Raw genomic sequence first — 21,680 nt, 5'->3', positions numbered from 1 at the left:
CTTTGCTCTGCCCCTATCCCACAGGTGGATAGGGCAGGATCTGTGGCCAGGGCAGGATTGTTGTTAGCCAGGAAAAGCCTTTGGCAGGCGGGGCTGGGTTCAGTGATACCTCTGCCCCCTTTGACAATATTTAACTAAACCATGGCTGGGAGCTCTGCCATCCTCCTCTCTCTCCTCTCTCCCCAAGCATCCCCCTGGACCAAGCCCCTGTCCATCGCCGTGCTCAAGCTGCGCGAGTCGGGTGACCTGGACTACCTGAGGAACAAATGGTGGGAGAGCAGCTGCCTGCGCCAGAGCCGGGAGCGCTGGGCGCCCCTGGAGCCGCCGGCCCTGGGGGGGCTTTTCCTCACGCTGGGCATCGGCCTCGCCCTCGGCATCCTCGCTGCCCTGGCCGAGCTCTCCAGCAGCAGCCGCCGCGCGGCCGTGCACGCCAAGGTGGGCCCTGCACCTTGTCCTGCCCCCTGTGTCCCTTCTTCCACCCAGGTGGGCCCTGCGCCTTGTCCTGCCCCCTGTGTCCCTTCTTTCTCCAAGGTGGGCCCTGCACCTTGTCCTGCCCCCTGTGTCCCCCCTTCCACCCAGGTGGGCCCTGGCTCCTGCTCTAGGTCCTGTCCTGTCCCTCTGTGTCCCTCCTTTCTCCAGAGTGAGCCCTGGCTCCTCCTCTGAGCCCCATTCTGCATCCCCATGTCCCTCCTTCCATCAAGGTGGGCCTTGCACCTTGTCCTGCCATCCCTGTGTCCCTTCTTCCACCAAAGTGGGCCCTGCACCTTGTCCTGTGTTCCTCTATCCCTCCTTCCATCAAAGTGAACCATGGCTCCTGCTCCAGGTCCTGTCCTGTCCCTCTGTGTCCCTTCTTTCTCGAAGGTGGGCCCTGCACCTTGTCCTGTGTCCCTTCTTCCACCAAGGTGGGCCCTGGCTCCTGCTCCAGGTCCTTTCCTGCATCCCCGTGTCCCTTCCGCCTCCAAGGTGGGCCCTGCACCTTGTCCTGCCTCCCCGTGTCCCTCCTGCACCAGCATTTCCACCCTGACCTTGGTTTTCTAAGGAAAGCTGTGCAGTAGGGCAGGGGTGAGGGAAGGCTGTGCAGTTAGTGCCAAAATTGGACTGTGGGATGGGTTTGAACCCTGAACAGCATAAATATAATATATAGAAATAAAATAAACCCCTAGCACCCCTTTCCCCCCAACAAAAAACAAATTAAATCCCATTCCCTGAACTCCCAAGGCAGCCAAACTGCATTCCACTGACCTGGGTGTTAGAGAGGACAGTAAATGATCCTTAATGAGTTTATTCCCAGGGCTGGCTGTTCTTTAGTCATTAGACAAGGAAAACACACACACAGGGAAACTGCACCAGTGCCCCTTGGTGCTCCTGCTCTCCAGCTCTCCCAATGTGCACATGGAAAAGATGAATCCACAGAACAACCACCCACAGCCTTCTCTCCCTATTTCTCTTTCAGAAATCTTGTTGCTCTGTTTTCACAGAAGAAATCTGCACTCGTCTACGCATAAAAGGAGCCGCCAGACAAAGCCAGGAGCCGTCAGGGAAGGCAAATGCTTGAGGAGTTTTTGCTGTGTTAGGGTTGTGCCACGTCCTAGGAGCTGTATCAGTGTAGGAAGATGTTTTTCTGCTAGTCTAGAGTGTTAGTTTGCTAATTACAGACACACACACACACAGCACTTCTGGAGTGGTGGTGGAGCTGCAGACACAAGGAAAATTCTCAGTGGCTTGGAAGAATTTAAATTGATAAGGGGTTGAGTGCAGCTGTGACAAATGGATAAACTGGAGCAGAGCTGGCCAGGATGGTGGATCCATGTTTAGGTTTGAAGTTCACCCTGTAAGTCCATGAAGGCCTGAAGGAGGAAGTGACTGGGGACAGGTTAATGTGAAGCCTCTGCTACTAATTCCTGTGTGAGGAACAGTCGTGGAACATTAAAGCTCTTGTCTGTCTCATAATTAGGAACAGCAGCTTAAGCATTGCAGCTAGAAATAGCCTCACCCTGCCTGAGCAGGAGGGGCTGGTCCCTGGAAGGCAATTCCTGGATCAGAACTGACAGTGCTGCTGTAACCCCAAACAGGCCCTCCCTGCACCCCAAAAAGGGAGCCCCTGCCACCAAGGTGGCGCCTGAGCTAAGAAATGCCAGGCAGGGCTTGTCCTTTGTCCCTTCCCAGCACAGGAGTGACAGAGAATGTTTTGTTCTTGTTGCCCAAGAATTGAGGATTGGCAGTGGCAATTCATCAGTACCAGAGCAGGGAAGGAGTGTGGGGATGAGTCAAACACAGCAGAGCCCCAGCTCCCCTGCAAGGGGAGATGTGAGGGTGTTTTGCATCATCCTCCTGCTCTCAAACAATGCTGAAGGTTATGGGAAGGTTTCTCAGCTGCATGTTAAACACCTTCCTCATTAAGCTGTTTTCCCTTTTGGAGCTGGGATGACTGAAACATTTAAGTGTTAGGGCAAATTGGTGGTGAAATCACTCCATTTATGAACTGTGCAGCTGAAGGAGGGAAAAACCAAATTGGGTTCCTTGGGAATGGCTGTAATTGCATTGCAGGAACAAAGCCACCAATCCTTGTCAGTCCCAGCAGGGAAAACTGAAGGGAACAGAAACCAAGGGGGCTCAGGCTGGGAAGTTATGGGTGATCCTGAATCCAGCACTGCACATTCCCTGGGAGGGGAACTCAGTGAGACTCAGCTTCCAGCTGCTGTGAAGGGATTCAGTGCAGCTGCAGGACTCCCTCATCCCTGCAGGACTCCCTCCCTTGTCCCTCCTGCTAATGGGAACAAGCAAGGGGTTAGGAATTCCAGGTGTTGGGAAACCAGGGCTGGTCCTCAACTCAGACTGCAACAGCCCTGGCTCAGCCACAGCCTGAGCAACGTTTGTGGGGTGAGAAGGTGGATCAGCCCTTCCATCTGCTGAGCTGCACAGAGCAGGAGAGATTTAGGTAAGTCTAAAAGCTGAAAATGCAACATCAGAAAATGCAACAACAGGTTCACTTAGCAGTTAAAAACTATTTGGTAGGTGCTGTGTCACTGCTGGCAGAGTAGGCAGAGATGTATAAAAAAAGGTTTCATTGACATTTAAATATATTTCTATATGAATGTCTCACAGAACAAAAAAATAAAGTCTTTTCATCACAAATACTGCAGCATTAAAATAAACACTTACCAAAATAAACAATGAGTGATATACATATATATATTTGAGTGTGTAGACTATAGAGTGAATCATATTGTCGCTTTTTAAGTCACAAAAGCACAATATAAATACGGAATTTCCTGTGAACTCTTGTCCCTGTTGTAATAAAAATACATTCTTTACAGTTAAAGTAAAACTAGTGCAAGTCCGTGGGCCGTGCCAGCTCCATCATTTACAGGGCACTTCGTACTTGAAGATGACGCTGAAGATTTTGCCCCCGAGGCGGTCGGCGAGCCACGAGTTCTTGATGACGGCCAGCTTGAGGCTCTCGCACCTGAGCACGGCGTAGTAGTTGGTGTGGATGGCCCTGCCCATGCCCTCGATGACCACCAGGTCTGTCTGTCGCTCCCGCACCAGCACGGCCAGGCCCTGGTCCAGGCGGCTGCAACACAGAGCGGCCAGAGAGGACACGCTGAGGACACCACTGAGGACACGCTGAGGACACACTGAGGACACCACTGAGGACACCACTGAGGACACACCTCAGCTCCACCTGCAGCCACACCACGGCCACCCCTGCAGCCACACTTTGGTCACACCTCAGCCACACCACAGCCACATCTTAGTTCCATCTGCAGCCCCACCATGGCCACATTGCAGCCTCACCGCAGCCCCACCTCAGCTCCACCTGCAGCCCCACCATGGCCACACTGCAGCCACCCCTCAGCCACCACTGAGGCCACACCTGCAGCCACATCCCAGCTCCATTTGCAGCCTCACTGCAGCCACACCTTAGCCCACACCATGGCCACACTACAGCCACCCCTTGGCTACCACTGCAGCCACACTTTGGTCACACCTGCAGCCACCCCTTAGCTCCATCTGCAGCCTCACTGCAGCCACACCTTAGCCCAACCTGCAGCCACACTATGGCCGCACTGTGGCCACCACAGTGGCCCCACTTCAGCCACACCATGGCCACCACTGTGCCCACACCTCAGCCCAACCTGCAGCCACACCCCAGAGCTGCCCCAAGCTGCCCTCTGGGATTCTGCATGCAGTTACTGGTTCCCACAAACAGCGGCCCCTGAAAGCCAAGGGGATCGATTGAAATGTTGTTTAAATGCAGCCAAGTTGGGATTTTGACACAGGTATGTCTCTAATAGAGGAACTGATCAGAATAGGTTAAACAGGGTGAAATGGTGCTTCTGTCCCAGGGGGTTTTGACATCAGCCATAACCGCAGCTCCTGACCCAGCTGTGTCCTGAACACAGACATCTCACCAACAGCCAACAGCTGTAAAGCCTGAGCAGTGTCAGAGCTCTGTAAATCCACACTAAGCCCCTCCTGATGGGTGTGCAGAAGTGATTCCCAGTGGGAAGGGTGCCTGGGATGCTCCACAGCCAAACCTTTGACCATCCTACAGCTGAGGGACACAAACCACACAGTGGCCTTGGCCCACGTACCTCAGATCCAGGCACGGAGAACTGGAGCCCGTCTGAACCAACAGCAGCTTCTTATCCCTCAGTGCAGAGCTGTTTAAAAAGACAAAAATATTAAACAGCTGCTTCAGCAGGGCCTTTCACATCTGGGAATAAGCCAGAGAAGCAGGAATAGCAAAACCTCTTTTGCAAAGGCTTCCTTTGCTGCAGGGACTTCACCAGGAAACACAATGTTTCCTTGAGCATCCTCTCCTGGGGACACTGTGTGTCTGACATACATGGATTTGCTTCTATTAACACAGAAAATTCCTGGTAGAGCAGCTGGAGTGCTTGTCAGGGGAAGACACAACAAGAAATATAACTACGGGCATGCCAGAAAGACCCAATTCCTAAATTTTTCACTTTAACAAAAGCAAATGCTCTGCCTTGGGCTGAGGCTGCAGTTACAGACGAAGAGAGAACTGCAAAGCCAGGCTGTGCCCAGGCTGTGCTGTCCCCAGGGAGGGGTGACAGGGGTGCTGCTGCTCACTGGATCACGGGGTCCATGGCCGCGATGCGCTCGGTCACGATCAGGGACTCGCTGTAGGTGACGTCGTTGAGGGCAGGGCCAGAGTTACAGGCCAAAATCACCTGGGGGAGGGAGGTCACACAGTCAGGCTCTGGCATTCCAGGTGCTTGGATCATTCCCAGTTTGGCAGAGGAGTGTCCTGCTGGTGGGCAGTGACACCGTCCTGCAGTTACCAAAGCTCCAGAGGAATTGGCAAGGAAGAGCACTCACCTCTGTCCCTCTAGAAAGGAGCTCTCGGACAAAAGGAAAGACTCCTAAAATTATGTCTATCCCACTGTTATCTGCGAAAATTAAGGCACATTTATGAGGGGGACCCTCCTGCAAGAGAAAACCAATGCATTCAGGATGGAGCACCACTCAGCTCAGGGCAGTTTGTTATTCACAGCTACTCCTCCCACATTTTGTACCCTCAAACACCTGAGCCTTGGGGTCTGGCTTGCAGCAAACTCCCAGCACACACCAGTGACCAACAGGAGGAATGGGGCTCCCTGGTGGTGCCTTTGCACAGGGCCCTAAACAGCTCCTGTTTTAAAACACCCCTCAAGTTCTTGTGCTGTGTTTGAGACAGGGCTCTCAAAACTCCAGCAATAAAACCTCCACCTGCCAACTTAAGCCAGGCCTAACTCCAGAGTCAGGCTTTGATCCTGAACGTGCTGGGTGCCAGCTGGACCTACCTTGGAGGGTGTTTTAAGCCAGCCTGGTGCTGGCTGAACAGCATTCCCTTCTGCCAGGAAAGGGCAGCATGGACTGTGGGGGCAGTGACATCCTAAAATGAAAAGATAGTGCCTATTCTCCATTAACCTCTTCATTTGCTCTCAACCTGGTGTTATGAAACTTAGTTCACTCCAGTTCATACCAAGAGAAGAACTGAAAAAATGCTTAATTCCTAATAAAAACTGACAGGACAGTGCCTGTAGTTCCCTAATTATCCCTGTTACACAAGATTAGCTGGTGCTTTAAGATGGAGCATGTAATGATTTGCTATAGTCTGCTCATCCCCAACCTTTAAGCTGCCATTTTCAACAGAGAGATTTACACAAAGACACGAAAGCTTTTTAATTAATCTTAATTAAATGGTAAAAGAGATCACATGGGAAAAAAAAGAAAAAAACCTTTCCTAATTGGTAAGTTCATTACTTCCAGCAAGCTCCTACATTAATGCCAGGTTTAGCTTGGCTACTCAGGGGGAGGAACAACTCAAACACTACATTTGGCCCCAGGGTTTTAAATTCAGGGCTCTGGGAGCAGCTGGGCTCCAGTGGGAATTCAGGGAAGCAGCTTGGGAAGTAACCACATTTCAGACTAATTCCTTCACTCCTTTCTTTATGGGGAATTGCTGGGATCTGTTTTGGGCTGTCTGAACAGAGTTCTGCTCAAACCCCACAATTACCAAGGTGGTTTGATGATTAAGGTGGTTAATTAATTAGTGGGGTTAGGGCCACCCAGGGTCGTACCTTCAGTCGCTCCAGCCACTGGCTGTAGGAATCTTCCAACCAGGGACGTTCTGTGGCACAGACAGAGCAGTGTCAGCATTTCTTATCAGCAGCCACTCACTCTTATCAGCAGTCATTCTGCACATGGTACAAGCAGGAGGCTCATGCTGCACCCACTGAAGCACTGAAACATTTGAGCTCAGGTTTCCAATGTTAAATGTGTAGGCTGGCAGAGTTCCTGAGCTCTCTGTTATGGGAATGGCTCCATGACAGGAGGCCTGAAGTGGAATTTTCACACTAGAGCTCAGGAGTGCTGTGAGCTGGGTGTGAACCCCCCAGGACACTTCCCTGGCAGGGACACAACAGTGAGTGACCATCTCTGTGTTTAAAGAGAGTCTGCAGGTTTAATTCCTTACCCAAACTCTGCATTTATATAACCCTAACAAGCCCTAATGATTTTTTGTCATCTGGGTACCAGAACCCCACAAACATCCCCACCCCATTCCCTCATTAACATCCAACCACCAGCAGGGATCTCCCCTTACCTTGGAGCTTTGACTTGGCTTCTTCAAACCCAAACTGTGGCTCAGACTCCAGAACACTGGGACAGGAGAGAGACAAAGGGCACAGTTCAACACCTCCACCTCACATCAGTGGAATTCAAACATTTCTTTAGCTGGGGCCCAGCAATTTCACTGCACTGCTTGTACTGGGAGTGTCTGTGGGTCCCAGGACTGGGAAATGTATTTTTTAATCATGTTAAAAACAAAAGGCTCATCAGGACATTAAATGAGAGTTCTGATGCTACAAGAAAACAGCCTCAGCAATGTACAGATGTTTGCAAGCAGTAGGGTAAAAAAGACATTTTTGGGTCTGCAAACCACCATAAAATGGTAATGACTTAAACCAGCTGCAGGCTGTAACAGTGCTGATGGGGAAATTGAGGAACTTTTGAGGACTTGAGGAATTTTTTACATTCTGTAGCTTAAAGGATGCTGGTAAAGGATGTAACACCTACTCTGAGACTGCCTTTGCTCCCCAGTCAAAGACATTCCCTGCCAGAAGTCCTTTCACCAGTGCAAACTGCCTCTCCTCCCAGCCCAGGGAGTCCAGGGACTCGATCACACTCTGGAAACACTTTAAGGCTATTCCATTTTCTTTCTGCTTTACCTGTAAGACAGACAGGAAACACTGGATTCACAGACCAACATTTCTTACCCAGCTTTGGCTGTCTCAGTCCCAAGGCCACTTTTAAGTATCTCCTCTGTGCTCATGGCCTCTCATGGACCAACCAAGTATTGTCAGTGTGCTTAGGACCATGGAAAAACTTCCCTGGATTCTCACAGAAAGTGTGAATCCTGAGTCCTGAGTATATGATCTATAGGCCAAGAATTACTTTTCTTAGCAAATTAGAGGTGCAATAGATCTTGAACAGATTGGGAAATGGCTCTTGAGCAAGGTGGGGAATGGGAGAGTGGACACACAAAAACCCTGTAGTGGTAACATGATGCATCAACCCCAGGAAACCACCACCAGCAGTCCCACAAAATCTGAAGGGTTTGGTTTTTTTTTCTCTTTTGCATCATCCCAAATTCTCAGCAGCTCTCAGGTTTTTTTCCCCCTTCTCTGTCTCCAGTGAGATCAGTGTTACAGGGTGAGTTCTCTTGGAAAATTTAAAATGATTCTGGGTACCAAAATCTCGTCCTGGCAGTGAACTTGTCTGAATTACAAGAAGCAAACATAAGTAAAAGCCACCTCCCATATGTTTTAGCCCTTTCTCAGAGTGAAGGTAGCACCTGCCAGTGCAGCCAGGGAGAACTTTCTCTGTATTTTGCAGAAATATGTCAACAGTGAGGAAAAGAGTCTTGGATCAGCCACTAGCACTGTTGTTATTTATATGGCACACAAACAAGTGGTGAGGAATGGACATACAGAAAGTTGTTTTTTGAGAAATAATGACTCAAATGTCCTCTCCCCAATCATTTCATGTCACAGAACAAAACACAGAGAGAAAACAGCTGCACAGGGGTAATGAATGTTTTTGAGAGCAGGAGGTTGGGAATTGTGTCCTTTCCAACCTAATGCTGAGAACCTCACGAGTGACAAAAGGAGAGAATCAGAGCAGTGTCAGCCTGGTGACAGTGTCTGGTGACAGCCACCACACACAGCTCAGGAGCACCAGGATGGCTTCTCAGGGCTCTCAGGACACTGAAGCTGCTGATATTTTGGGTTATCATTTTGCTCACCAGCAGCCTGTGGAGGTGAAGGGGTTCATGTCCCATTCCCCAGTGCTGTTTCTCCTCCCAGCCAGTGCAGGAACTGGCTCCTGATCTCTCCCCTCTGAGCCATGCATCACAGAGTGATGGAAAAGTGTCTTGAACTCACCTTGGAATAGGGGTCTGGAAAACTGAACTCGTTCAAACAGTGCTCCCTTGTATCCAAGAGACTTCTGACTGTTAAGGTACCATATGCACTTTGAAAAGGGAGAAGGGGGAAAAAACAAATCAATTACTTCAAACAGAAAAAGTTCTTTTTCCCTCTGTTTCCTCTGTGAGTCACAGCCCCTCACATGAGCATTGAAGATGCAAGACACAGGTGCTAAACTGTGGCTTTACAAGAAGATTATTGAATCTACAATTAAGATTATTTACTGTAGATTCAATAGTCTTAAATCTACAAAAAGATTATTTAAATACAGGGAGGGAGAGTGTCCAGAATTAACTCGCTGCTATTTTTAATAACCACATCCAAATTTTTAATAACAATTTTTCTGCCAAGATAGAATTTCTCTGCTCAACTCCAACACGTGAAATCCAAAATCTCTGTGCAGAGGATGTTTGGCACATCTGAGCCCTCAGCCTCCTTGGCTTTGTTTGCTCTGGTTAACTTTTGGTGAGCATTCACTGCTCAAAAGAAGCAGCCAGTGATCCAAAAGGGAAAATAAAAACTTACAAGGGCTGCTGCCTGAGTGTCTGGAGCTTATTCCAGTATTTCTGGCGGAATTTCTCAGCTCTCTCCTGTGCATCCACAGAGTCTGGCTGGCTGGCTGCAGCTCGCTTGGCCACCTGGCAGAGAAAAGAGGCAACACTTTTGGAGTTACCAAATTAACTCTTCCTCCTTGTAATGGATGTGAAGTTCAGTCTGAGCAATAACCCCTCCATCTGCCTCCCTGTTCTGTGCCTGCTCCCTCCCACATAGCACCTCCCAGCCTCCCTTCATTCCAAACAGTAAACAACAATTTTAATGGATCTTTTCATCCCAAAAGAGTTAAAGTTTGTTTTCCAGACTGTACTGTCAGAAATTAAGCATAAGTTCTAATTACTTAGAGGAGGGGAAAAAATGTAACAATGCACATACGCTAAAGGAGAAGCAGGAGCAGAAATTTAATGGTGCACATCGACCCCTTGTGTTCTCTTTTTGTTTACTCCAGTGACCTGCCTGAATCAGCTTCAATGCAGAAAAGAAATAATTTATGTCTGGTTCAATTGTGCCTTTCCCATGGGAAAGTGTCTGTGAGGCAGCAGGACTGCTCCAGAGGAGGAACAACCCAAGGATCTGTGGCCTTTGGTTGTGTAACTGTCCTGCCTGCAGCTCTGTACACAGAGGTCCAAGTGCCATTAAAGACAGAAATGCTCTGAAAACACCTTTCAGGAGCTGCAAAAAAAAGCACCACAAAAGAACATTTCTGCCTTTAAAGAGACCAAGCCCTTCCTTAAGGGACTGGGACAATGCCAGGTGCCTCTGTCACAGGGAAGGAGGGGCTGCACTTCCAGAGGGGTGTCACAGCAGGAACATTTTCCAGGACAAACATGCTTCTGCTCCACAGAAGATTTCCTTCCCAAATACCTGTGTCACTCACACAGGACTGTTCTGTGACACTTACCCCATCCAGTGCCTCCTCAAAGCAGGTGAGCCAGTATTTTCTGGCCATGGCATCATCTGTGAGGTCAACAGTGTCTGGGATATAAGTGGAAGGGTCTTTCAGCAGTGGCAGGTTAACAAGTGGTCTCTCCAATCTGTCCATTTCCAGCATGTCAAACTAGGGGAGAAATGAAAGAAATGGATTAGAACTCACTCAGAAATTAATTCACAATGAATTAAATTAGCACAAGGGCTGCAGAAGTCCAGCCACTGTTAAGACTGACAGATTTGCAGACAATTATAGGTCATCATAAATAATCCAGTTCCCTCTGTGGATTATTTTATCCATGCCCACCCTAGAGACACAAATGTGAAAATAATCCACTGTGCAATCAGAATTGCTGTACTGTCAGTGACTTTAGGAGATGACTGGGCTTGTGCTCTTCTGTCCAATCTTGGATTTTTCTTCTCACGAGGAAGCAAATTAACACTGCTTAAAGATGTCTGAACACGAAATTCCAAATTCTGAGCTATTTCAGCTGCAGCAAAATCCAGCTGAGAGACAAACATTCCCCCAACTTTGGTGAAGGAGAGCGAGCCAAAGTAGCAGCCAGCCTGTTTTCAGAAACATCCCATCCAACACCACACAGGACAGGAGACAACACCACACCAGACACCAGACTGGGCACTTCCCTGGGAAACAGGAGCCTCAAGGGCAAGCAGGAGAATAATCACCCATGTGCAGGTCAGGACTGCTAAGAGAACACACACAGGGCTAGGAAAGACAGCACATACTGTACCACTGCGTGTTCTCTGCAGAGGGGAAACATCAGGGGATGTGCTCATGAGCCCAGAACTCCCAGCATAATTCTCTCCCCAGCTGTACTGGTTTGGATCTAGAAAAGAGAAAGACACAGACACACATAATCTGAAAATAAAACTGAGAATAGTCCTGTGAGTGAGTCTAGAGCCAGCATCCCTCTGAGCAGCTGCTGCACTACACAAGCCAGCTCCCCTTGTCTTTAAAAGCAAACAGAATTTTTCCCTCTAACCCCCAAAAGAGATGTTTCAACCACTCAATGAATTACCTGCTCCAAGGAGCTTCAACCTGAATGAGACAAGAGACAATTTAAGTTCTAAAATCATTATTTTTAACCCCATTTCCTTGTCATTAATCAGCATGCCTCCAAAGCACTATCACTGAGCATTTATTTCTAAATCTAGATCCATTATTAACAAAATAGTATTACAGAACTCCCAAAGCACAATGGAAGCTTCAGAGAAACACTGAAGTTATTTCCAGATTTGCTTTATTTGAGAAAAGTTTAATGAGCTCAGATGTACAGTACATGCTGCAGAAGCAATGTCTTTAATTCCTCAGTAGCTGGTTCCTGGCCCATCTCTATCAAATGGGCAGGAAAAGAATTGCACATCCATTTTTTGGAGGTGTATTTGATATTTGCTGAGCTAAGTGCCATCAGCAGCCTGTGGCTGTGCCACTGTAACCAATGTACTGCCTGCCTTGCCAGTACACCAAGAGGGGAAAAGGGAAACCAAATAGGCAGAATTCCACCAAAGCACCCTGGATCCAAGGGATCTGGACAGAAGGGTCTCCTCTGTGAGGCTTTTCACTCCCAGACAAACACAGTTTGGAGATGCTGGTCTTCCTCAGTACATTAAAGGAATTCAGAAGTGGCCTCTTAAAGAGGGGGAGGTTCTCCAAACCCACATTTCTCCAGCTGGATTTAGAGCTGTGACTGCTCTTTGGAGAAGTGCAGAGAAGAGAAGAGCCCAGTCCTGCTGCCTTCTCAAAGGTGAGCAGGAAATCCAGTGAGAAATTCAGATGTCCCTGCCAGAACGTATAAAACCAAAGCCCAGCATCTGTGTTTATTAGTGCCAAATGGATTTATTTAGGCAACAGCTTACATGCAGCCTCTTAAGAGAAACTTGGACAGTACACTGACATTTCAGAACACAGCATATACAGAACAGAGCAGTGCTGTACTTACTGTCTTGTTCAGCTCCTTTTAAAAATGCCCCAATGGCTCCCAGGTAGCCTTCATGTCTCAGGAACAATGCCTGAACCTCTCCCTGCCACAATATGAAACATTGCAATTGGATGGTCCCTGAGGGCTAACAGGCACTTCTTTGTCACTAGTTTCACACTTTAATTTAATAGAAACAACTAGAAGATGGTAATAGTCATTTGTGCTACATTCTCACACATTCAGCAACTTTTAATGGTGCTTCTGGAGCAGCTCAGGGAGGAATTGCTCACACACATCATTCCCCAGTTATCACACAGCTGGAAAACACCCATGCACCAGTGGTGTGTGCTCTATGGCCTTGCCTGGAAAACACCACTGCATCAATCCATGAATATTCAACTCCTCTTGCTTCAGCAGGCTGGAAATGCAAGGGCATGGGATTGCCAAGGTGAGTGTGTGCCACTGCAGCCAACAACACCTTTGGGACACTGCTCATTGTGTTTATTTTATTGCACTGCTCTTCAACACCACACAGACACTGGGCATTACCCACAGGCAAGCATTCCCCCATCCAAATAATTTATTATTAATGCCAAATACAGGAATGCTGGGGAGGAGAAGCCTCCATCCTCACAGCAGGGCCCCTCAGCTTTCCCAGGCTGGGTGAGACATGGCCTTTTCCAAGGAATTCAGCAGTGACTGTGGGAACAGCTCACCCTGAGGGAAACAGCAGCTCCAGCTCACAGGGAGATCTGGATTTCAACCCCTGGCAAAGTGTCTCTTACAACAACCTAAAGCTGCAGTTTTGCAATAGCTTTCTTGGAACAGAAAGGGACAACAATGGTGAAATAAAGAGGGGAAAAGGCAGCACACAGGAGTCTCTTGCATAAAGCACTGAGATGAGAAAAAATTGGTATCATCTACTCTATAAAGTGCAGGACTGTAATCTACCTGTAACAACCATTAACAAGCTTGTGGATTAGACCTTTCTCCTAGTCAAAAATCTTCAGTATTTTCCACAGCTTCAAAACCTGCAAAGAACTTCAGCTTGGTTGGTTTGAGATTTGATTTTCTCTTTAGTAACAAAACCACGCTGATGCCAAGTGCCTCAGCAGAACAACCCCACACTGCATGGCCTGGGGGTGGAAAGATGCAAATCAGCAAGAGGAATTGAATAATGATGGTGACTATCTAAGAACACAGTGGAAACTCATTACTTGGAGCTACAAGACAGACTGTCAATCAAAAAATAATAATAAAAAGAGAGAGAGGGAGGTAGGGAGAGAGAAAAAAGGCCAGACACAACTCCCAGACATTTCACATTGAATTTCACCCCTCCCACAACACATCCCTGCCTTACCTACCTAAGGAGCAGCATTCTAAGCTTACTTCATGTGCAAATTCATTTATTAAGGTATCCCAACAGCCTAGAAAAACACCTAAAATGGGACTTTGCTGTAGGGAAGCCTGTGTTTTCCTTACCTTGGAGAAGAAGTTGATGCTGTAGGTGATTGTGCGCATGGTGACGGGGTGGCCCCGGATAAAAAACCCTCCAAAATAAATTTTATCCAGGTTGTGCAGTTTGGCATGGAGGCAGGCCAGCTGGCCAATGTCATTGCTGATCATGTGGAGCAAACTTTTGGCCATGTCTTCTTTGGAAAACTCTGGAAGGCAAGGAAGATGAAAGCAAATGACACACAAAGTGAGGAAGCTCCAGTGGGCTCTGCTTTTCTAACTGAACCTGCAGCTGGGGAAAGAAAAATCCAGGGCTGGAGCAGCTTTCTTGATGTGTGGAGAAGAAAATAAAAACCTCACATCTATAATGTACTTCTAGCAAGGAGGAGTGTGATTTGATTTTAAAAAATCCAACTCTCTAAGCCTATGTGAAATATTTCTTGAAAAGAAACTTCTGGATGGCAGGAATCCATTTCTTCTCTCTAGGAACCACGGGTGAGGGTTCATCCATCCCTCTTGGCCTGAGATGCACTGCAATTATTTCATTAAGATACTGCAAATTGTAATAAATCACTGCCAAAGGGCCCTTCTGGAGCCCAGAAAGCCACATCTATTTCCCACAGGAAGGAATTAACCCCAGGCTAACCAGACAGCTATTTTTTAATTTTCCCTCGGCTTAGGCAATCCCAAACTGATAATTTAAATGTCTGCTCATAAATCAGTACTGCATAATATTTTAAATCAATATTGTGCAGGCAAAACACAAAATCATGAAAGAAGCTGGGGATTATTTTCAGCTCTACTTGTAAAAAGTATAAAGCTGATTCCCAAGAGCCAGAGGAGATGTTTGGGGAGATCTTTTTTCTCCCAGTACCTTTGTCTGCTGTGGTGGACTTCCCAAAGCTGCTGGCAATGAGGTTCCCACTGAGCCCCAGGGTGTGGTAGGCACCTCCATACACATCCTTCACCAGCATGTCCACGTTGGTGTGCTGGCCCTTGGAGGCCAGCTGCAGCAATTCATCGAATTTCTGAGGGTGACAAGCACAGTTACCACAGCTGACCTGAGCCAGAGCTCTGCAGCATCTTTACTGACCAAAACCAGTCCTAGAATTAACCCTGCCAGCCAAAGACAGGCTGCTTCTAATTACAGGGATGTATCCACAGTGATCAAGCACACAGATCTCAAGTGGAACTCCTTTAAAGATGAACACCACAATCAACCTCTTTCTTATCTGCAGATATTTTGTTGAATTTCCCCTGAAAATTAGGGTGGGTCAGCACATATAAAACAGTCAAAAGCCTCATGGAATCCCTTATCTTGAAATTCAGAAACATAGGAACTAAGAGGAAACAGAATTTTGTCTTCCTGGAGCACAATAAAAGAGAAGTTTGAGAAAAAAGTCTCAGTGTGCCTTTACTGTCCCTGAAATTCAACTTGCAGGCAAGCTCCATTATCCCAATACTTAATTTATAACCCTGTTAACTTGAATTTCTTCTACAAAACCAAGAGAGAATTAAGAGCAGGCACTGTCATGTTCTAAGATTTCTTCTTTAGGAGCATCAAACCAAAAGCCCAGCCCAGGCTGTGCCCTCCCTTTGACATTTCTTATCTGGTGCATTTGTAACTCTAGCTTTTCCTACACTGCTGACATTTAGGACTCATTTAAGCCACTGTGGCTCTTTGGGAAGCCCAGCATGATGTCAGAGCAGGACTAAGTCAGGCCTTGTTCATCAGCCCAGGATTTAAATTTGAATTGGCAACCAAAGAACCAACCATGAGGCAAAATTCCTCCTCTCAGCTCCCAGACATTTTGCAGCAATTCTGTGCTCCCTGCTTTCTTCTGCAGACAGTACTGAAGGAACTGGGCTGGCATTTTCATGTGAAAAGAGAATAAAAAATTACTTTGAGGAGGCTCTTGTCCATCAAGGACAATCACTTGTCCTTGATTGCTTTTGGTCACAATAAGCATCTTCTAATTCTTGTCCCTATATTCCACCAGTATCTTTTTTTCATGAAAAACTTCCTTTTATGCATCAGAAGTGTCAAAAATATGGACACAAGTGCAGGACTCAGCCTTCTTACCAAACATTCCAACATTTCAGGCTTCCTCCCAGCATTTAATTTAATCCCACCCCCCTTGAAAGAGACACTTGGGTACCTTTGTTTTGGTGAGCAGAGCTCCCAGACCCCAGAAGGTTCCACCTCCAATTGAGCTGCCCCCAATCCATTCAAATTTGTCTTCTGATTCTACCTGTGAGTCAAACAGGGCAGATTTATTTAGAAAGTCCTTTTATAATGTTGAACACAGATTTAAATGTCAGAGAGTGCAGGGTTTTGGAGGAGTGGAATCAGTGGAGATGGAAGTGGCAGGTGAGAAGGGCACATTGCACATCCACCACAAGCAGTTTTGGAAATCTTTGTATTTAATTCTTAGCAAATAATGCTAAATATAGACATTAAACTTGGCCTCTTCAACAGTGTAACAAAACAAACAAAAAATCACTTTGATCTGACAGCCTTTGTCCTCATTGGGTAATCACTTCTCTAAACATCAGATTAAATGTAATTTTAAAAAATTAGTGAATAGAAAAACATTCATAACTCTGCAATTAATAGAAATAAACCAATAAACTTTAAAAAAAGCACAATTTTCTTTTTAAACCTTGCACTACCCAGGAGCAAGTACAAATCTGAACCAGGGAGAGGTTTCAGATCACCTTTATCAAATCTCCAGCAGAGCATTTTGGCCACCACTCACCTTCACTATGGAGACCCCTGAGCCAATGTTCACCAGCAAATAAGGGAAAATGTTGGGGTGGTTGGTCTGGAACCGGAATTCTGTGTCTGAATCCTTCTGGTAAGCAAACACCTCGTGGGGGATGTTCCTCAGCACAAAGTTGCACCCCTTAATTAGGCAGGTCATTACATCTTCCTTATCAACCCTGAGGGGGAGGAAAAAGCCTTAAATAAATGTGCCAGCCCTCCTGATAAGGCAGTTTGATTTTGGAGTTTGCACAGATTTTGCAGAGGGGAATTTTCACAGCAGCTGGCACAAGCCCAGCTCCCTGGAAACATGAAACCTCCATCTGCACATGGTCTGGTGCTCCCCTCCTGTGCCAGGAGTCCAGGCTGGAGTTCTGTTACACAGTAACTTTAATCATGTTGTCATTAAAAATAATCCTGTTTGCTTGTTTACACTGCTCTTTTCCTGCCCTGCTCCTTTCATGGGCTGTGCACCCCTGCCATAAAGTAGGTCAGGAGGCTTAGCTGGAAATTAACCTCAAAAAAACAATTTCCCAACATGGAATAATTGTCTGTTGCTCTTCCCCTGCCTCCTAATAAAGCACAAAAGGCCCCCTCAACATCTCAGCACTTGTTTATGACAGATTCAAGGGGCTGGGAGGAGCCTACAAGTGGGATTAGCAAACACAGAAAAAGAGACTTCTCACAAGAGCAGCAGGATTCACAACAGGGTATCCCCAGTGAGGAGTCTGGGAATGTGATCCAAAACTTGGAGAAGATGATTGATAAATCAGCTAACACACACTGACTTCTGTGAACTTCTGTGTCTCTGTGCTGTTATTGATTTATGGAAATTCCTACAGGATATATCCTGAGGCTTGCTGGAAACACAAACAAGGCACAAGCTCATCTTAAGTGCCACAGAATGATTTGTGTGTTCCACGGTGGAGAAAAACTGAGTATGTGAGAACCAAATCAAAACCTAAACCAGGTGCACCACATGAGATAAGAGGGGAAAGTGCCTCCTTATCTTGATCAGTTGATCTTTAGTAACAGCCAATAAGGTACTAAAGGTGGCTGGTGTGAAATAGAGATAACAGAGCCCAGCTTATCTGGAGAAATAAGTGATTTGCAAAGACAATCTAAAAGATGAGTACAGGCCCTCAGGGGGTGAGGAATCCCCTACACAGATCACAGCAGGAGAGGTGCCTGGAAGCTCTCCCCAGTGATGTTTAATATTGGGGTAAATGAATGTTTTCCTACACTTACAGCACAGAAAGTGTGAATTTATAGGCACCACCCTGTGTGGCTTTGATGGCTTTTGTCTCTGTATTGATAAGATGGCCTTTGATGACATCTAGGCAGGTTTCAGTGTCAACTTTTCAGTATTTGGTGTTTGATAATGGTGCTTGAAGAGGAAATTTATGAGCCTGTAAATTCACGGGGCTGCCTTTTGTTCTGCTGCAAGCCTTTGCATGAAGTTGAGGTAGGAGCTGTACAATAAATGAGTGTCACATGAATTACCTCTGAGCATGCCCAGGAAAATGACAAAAGCTTTTGGAGTAGGTGTAAGTTCATTCTTTACAGAAGAAAAAGCAGTTCCACTTACTTCAACCCCAGTTTCTTCTCAATAAGGTCTTTGAATTTATAGGCACCACCACCTGTGGCTTTGATGACTTTTGTCTCTGTATTGACAAGATGGTCTTTGATGAAATCTAGGCAGGTTTCTATGTAAGTGTTTTCAAATTTAATGAAGTGAAGTCGAGCTGTAATCTCCTCCTGAACAGATATTTCATACAAAGGTTCATTGTCTATGTCCTTTAAAAGAGAAAAGGATTTCTTAGAGAACATCAAGGTTAAATGCTGAACTACTCAACATCAATACTTGTGCTTTTCTTGCCCTTGAAACTGTGTTAATGCCATTAAACACAACACCTCAAGCTGTGTCAAAGAAGAACAGAGTTTCACAGCTCTTAATTCTCCTTAAGCTGAGATAATCAATTCTCCCATGTGCAGGAAATCCCTCTGTATGAGGAAACTTATGTCTGCACAGGAGCAGGGATTTTTTACAAAAGTACCACGCTTACTGTCTGGAAAATAAATATTTTAATAAATAAATATAAATAATAAAAATTAAATATAAATAGTACCTGGCAATACAAACACTTCCTAAAAAGTTTTATATAAACAAATTATTTAGATGTGTTTGGATACAATAATTTCTGTTCTAGCCAGTCCAGAACCTCACTCTTGTGAGTCAATCCCATGCAGCTGATCCCTGATGGAATTCTCACCTTTCCAGAATGATCAAAGGATCTCACTCTTGCCACTTTGTGCTGTACAGTTGAGTAATAAGCCAGCTTGGTTAATGAACCACCTGTTCATAAAGAGATGACAAGTTATGATTAATGCCTCACCTTGGAGCAAACAATAGAACTTGTGTTGATGTCAGCTCTTGGTTCTCCAGATTTCCTCAGGTAAAGCCAGAGAAAATTAATGGGATTGCAGAAAGAATCCTTGCAGAAAGAATTCTTTGTTGAGGAACTTCTTGGCCTGGTTAACCCCCAGAGCATCACAGGAGGGAAAAGCTCCATAAATTCAATTTGTGCCTGACTGATGTGGGATGAAGATGAGCAGTGGAAATTCTTAATTAGCCAGGCCAGTACATGTACTGCTGTCATTCAAATCGTTTGGGAACTTTATGAAACCCCCCAAAACCGCACCAGGATTTTCTCAGCTGGTTTTCCACCACTGAGCAATGCCCCCCATGTGCCAGAGTGTTCCAGCAGCAACACCTAAATCATATTCTCACCCTGCTTTTAGGGACAAGCCTGCAAAGTCATGGTTTAGAAAATGACCCTCTGTACTGAGTAATTATTTTGCAAGACTGGTCTTGGCTTTGGGGTAAAGAGTGCTCAGAGTGCTGTTTCTCAAGCACACAAAAGTGGAGATGTTAGCAACGTGCAAGTCTGAGCAGAGCAGCCTCGTCACCCCCTTCAGGCCTCCAGTCTGCTCATGGCAATAAAACTTTCAACTCTCCCCTTGAAAAAGAATTCAACCCCTTGCCCTGTCTTTGCATCTGACCTGCAAAAGTGGATTTGGGGTTACACTGAATAACTTCAATGTTTTCCAGCACAGTGCTCCAGGTCTGAGGGTAACTGTGATCCACTGCTGGGTTAAAGTCAGGACATTAAAGTCCTGAAAGTAAATAAAAACCTGGCAATGTTAGATCCTAAATAATGACTAAATTCAGTGGCACTGCACTCTGCTGCCTAATGAAAACCAAGAAATAAAGCAGCAGAGGTGAAAGATACTGTCAGCTCTTCCACAATGCTCAAACATTTTTGTTAGGAAAATATTTGCAATCTGTAGGAGAAAAACAGGCAGTTTACTCCAGGAAAATTTAAGTGAGGTCAACGTAGAGTGACCATGGACAGACACCTACAGTAACTAAAGCAATAAACCTTCCCTGACCTTGGATCTGATTTCAGTGTCCCAGGCAGTGCTTTGAAGTTTCTGGTAAACAAAACCCACGGTCTGTTCTGCTAAAAGGTGAGGGCTTGCCCAGTTTTTATGGGAAAGTTTCCCTCCACAGCTCCAAGCTGAGGCTCAGTGCTGGAATGTCACATTCTTTACACCAACAATGACACAGGTGCTGCAGGAATTCACCACCAGACCCACGGGATGCAGAGCCGTGGCTTTGTGCATTATCCCCTTGCTCTCCCAGTTTTTAAAGACTTAAATCCATTCAGAACACCAGCTGAGACATGTAACTAGGTTTTATAACTAATCCCAGGACTCTAATTCCGAGCTGACCCGCACAAAGGGCCAGCTCCAGCTGTTATTTTCACAGGCGTGGAACCAGCAGCTCCCGAGGGGCTGAAGTGACACGACAACATTTTCTGCTATGGTGCAGGTTTTGTTCCCACTCTCCCTGAGTCCCCAGCGCACAGAGCAGTGTTCACCTGACCAGTAACAGCTTGCTTTTCTTTTCCCTGGCTTTTCTCCTAAAAAGTTCCGCTGATCCCGAGACCGTAAAAGGGAAGGGAAATGTGTGAAACGGCACTTGTGGCTTAGTGGGTGTCCGCAGAACCACTGCTGATCCCTGCACGAAGGAACTGGGAAGAAGCTCAGCCTGTCCCTGCACAGTTCCCGGCTGTCACCCTGTCCCGTGTGTCACCCTGTCCCCCGGGAAAATCGCCAGCGTCGGCTGCTGGGGTGTACGCACAGGGCAGCGGGTGGTTTTGGGGGTGACTGAGGCAGCAGTGACAGACCCCGACACACGGCAAGCCCCGCATCCGCCCTGCCCTGCCCGGGCAGTGCCACAGCCGCCGTCCCCGGCCCTTTTTGCTTCTTCCAGGCCGGTTTGGGAGCAGGAGGAGCGCCCGCAGCATCCCGCGGGCCGCGGCCTGGGCCGGGGGGCGGCCGAGGGGCTTCGCACTCGGGCCTGGCGCACTGGGGCAAGGCCCGGTGCGCTCTGAGGGGGTGCAGCCGATGTTCCCCAGCTCCGCCGCCCCCCGGCCGAGCCTGCCGGGCTCTCCCCTGTCCCCCCTTGGCCGCCAAGGGCAGCCCCGACCGGGCCACCCCGCCCGGCTCCCCGCGGCCCGTTACCCACGCGGGGCCCGCCGGGACTTGTAGTGCCGCTCCTCGCTAGGGCCGCGCCGGCACCCGGCGGCGGGACTACAACTCCCGTCGTGCCCCGTGCCACCCCCATATCACGCAACCCGCTGGGAGCTGTAGTGAGCCCGCACTCACCCGCGCTGGCCCGCGTTTCGTGGGGGACTACACTTCCCAGCGCGCCCCGCGCGCGCTCGGCCCGGCCCCCCGCGGGCCCCCTCAGCGGGGCTGGAGCTGCCGCCCGTTCCCCGCCGCCGCCCCCTCCCCGCAGGCCTCCCCCGCCCGGTTACCGATGTCTATGGCGAAGCGCTTGGCGTTCTCCAGGTTGCGGAAGATCTCGTCGGGCGGGAGGGTGATACTCTTGTCCAGGCTGCCGTGACCGCTGCCGCGCCCGCCCCGTTCCGCCATTTTGAACGCGACCCACTCCCTCCCTCACCCCGG

General features: G+C 47.6%; 2 protein-coding genes across 4 annotated transcripts in view; one reads left to right on the top strand and one right to left on the bottom strand.

Moving 5' to 3' along the window:
• The window catches only part of LOC139600688 (probable glutamate receptor), a 12,455-nt gene extending 8,992 nt beyond the window's left edge, over positions 1-3,463 (top strand). For 2 of the 3 annotated variants that reach the window (XM_071449054.1, XM_071449055.1), the window contains exons 10-11: positions 188-435; positions 1,454-3,189. In XM_071449054.1, coding sequence (XP_071305155.1) covers positions 188-435; positions 1,454-1,555 — 350 coding nt within the window. In that variant the 3' untranslated portion in view covers positions 1,556-3,189. Of the gene's footprint in view, positions 1-187; positions 436-1,453; positions 3,190-3,317 lie in introns of those variants that run through there. The other variant, XR_011682640.1, reaches the window with a different exon arrangement.
• On the bottom strand, positions 3,175-21,680 carry PANK4 (pantothenate kinase 4 (inactive)). The gene is made up of 19 exons (XM_071449053.1): positions 21,530-21,680; positions 18,917-18,999; positions 18,232-18,440; positions 16,639-16,822; positions 16,039-16,131; positions 14,754-14,907; positions 13,907-14,088; positions 12,446-12,527; positions 11,232-11,332; positions 10,459-10,614; positions 9,528-9,640; positions 8,961-9,048; positions 7,594-7,745; positions 7,121-7,176; positions 6,597-6,646; positions 5,353-5,460; positions 5,104-5,204; positions 4,599-4,667; positions 3,175-3,574 (listed from the first exon to the last, which is right to left on the bottom strand). Exons 1-19 carry the CDS (start codon positions 21,645-21,647, stop codon positions 3,361-3,363), a joined length of 2,313 nt encoding a protein of 770 aa, XP_071305154.1. The 5' UTR covers positions 21,648-21,680; the 3' UTR covers positions 3,175-3,360.

Source organism: Agelaius tricolor, unplaced genomic scaffold (assembly GCF_023055355.1).
Source record: "Agelaius tricolor isolate 1412-34295 unplaced genomic scaffold, bAgeTri1.0.p SCAF_28, whole genome shotgun sequence".
In the NCBI taxonomy this organism is placed as follows: Eukaryota; Metazoa; Chordata; class Aves; order Passeriformes; family Icteridae; genus Agelaius; species Agelaius tricolor.
Note: the sequence above shows the minus strand (reverse complement) of the source record. Positions and strands in the feature narration are given on the sequence as shown.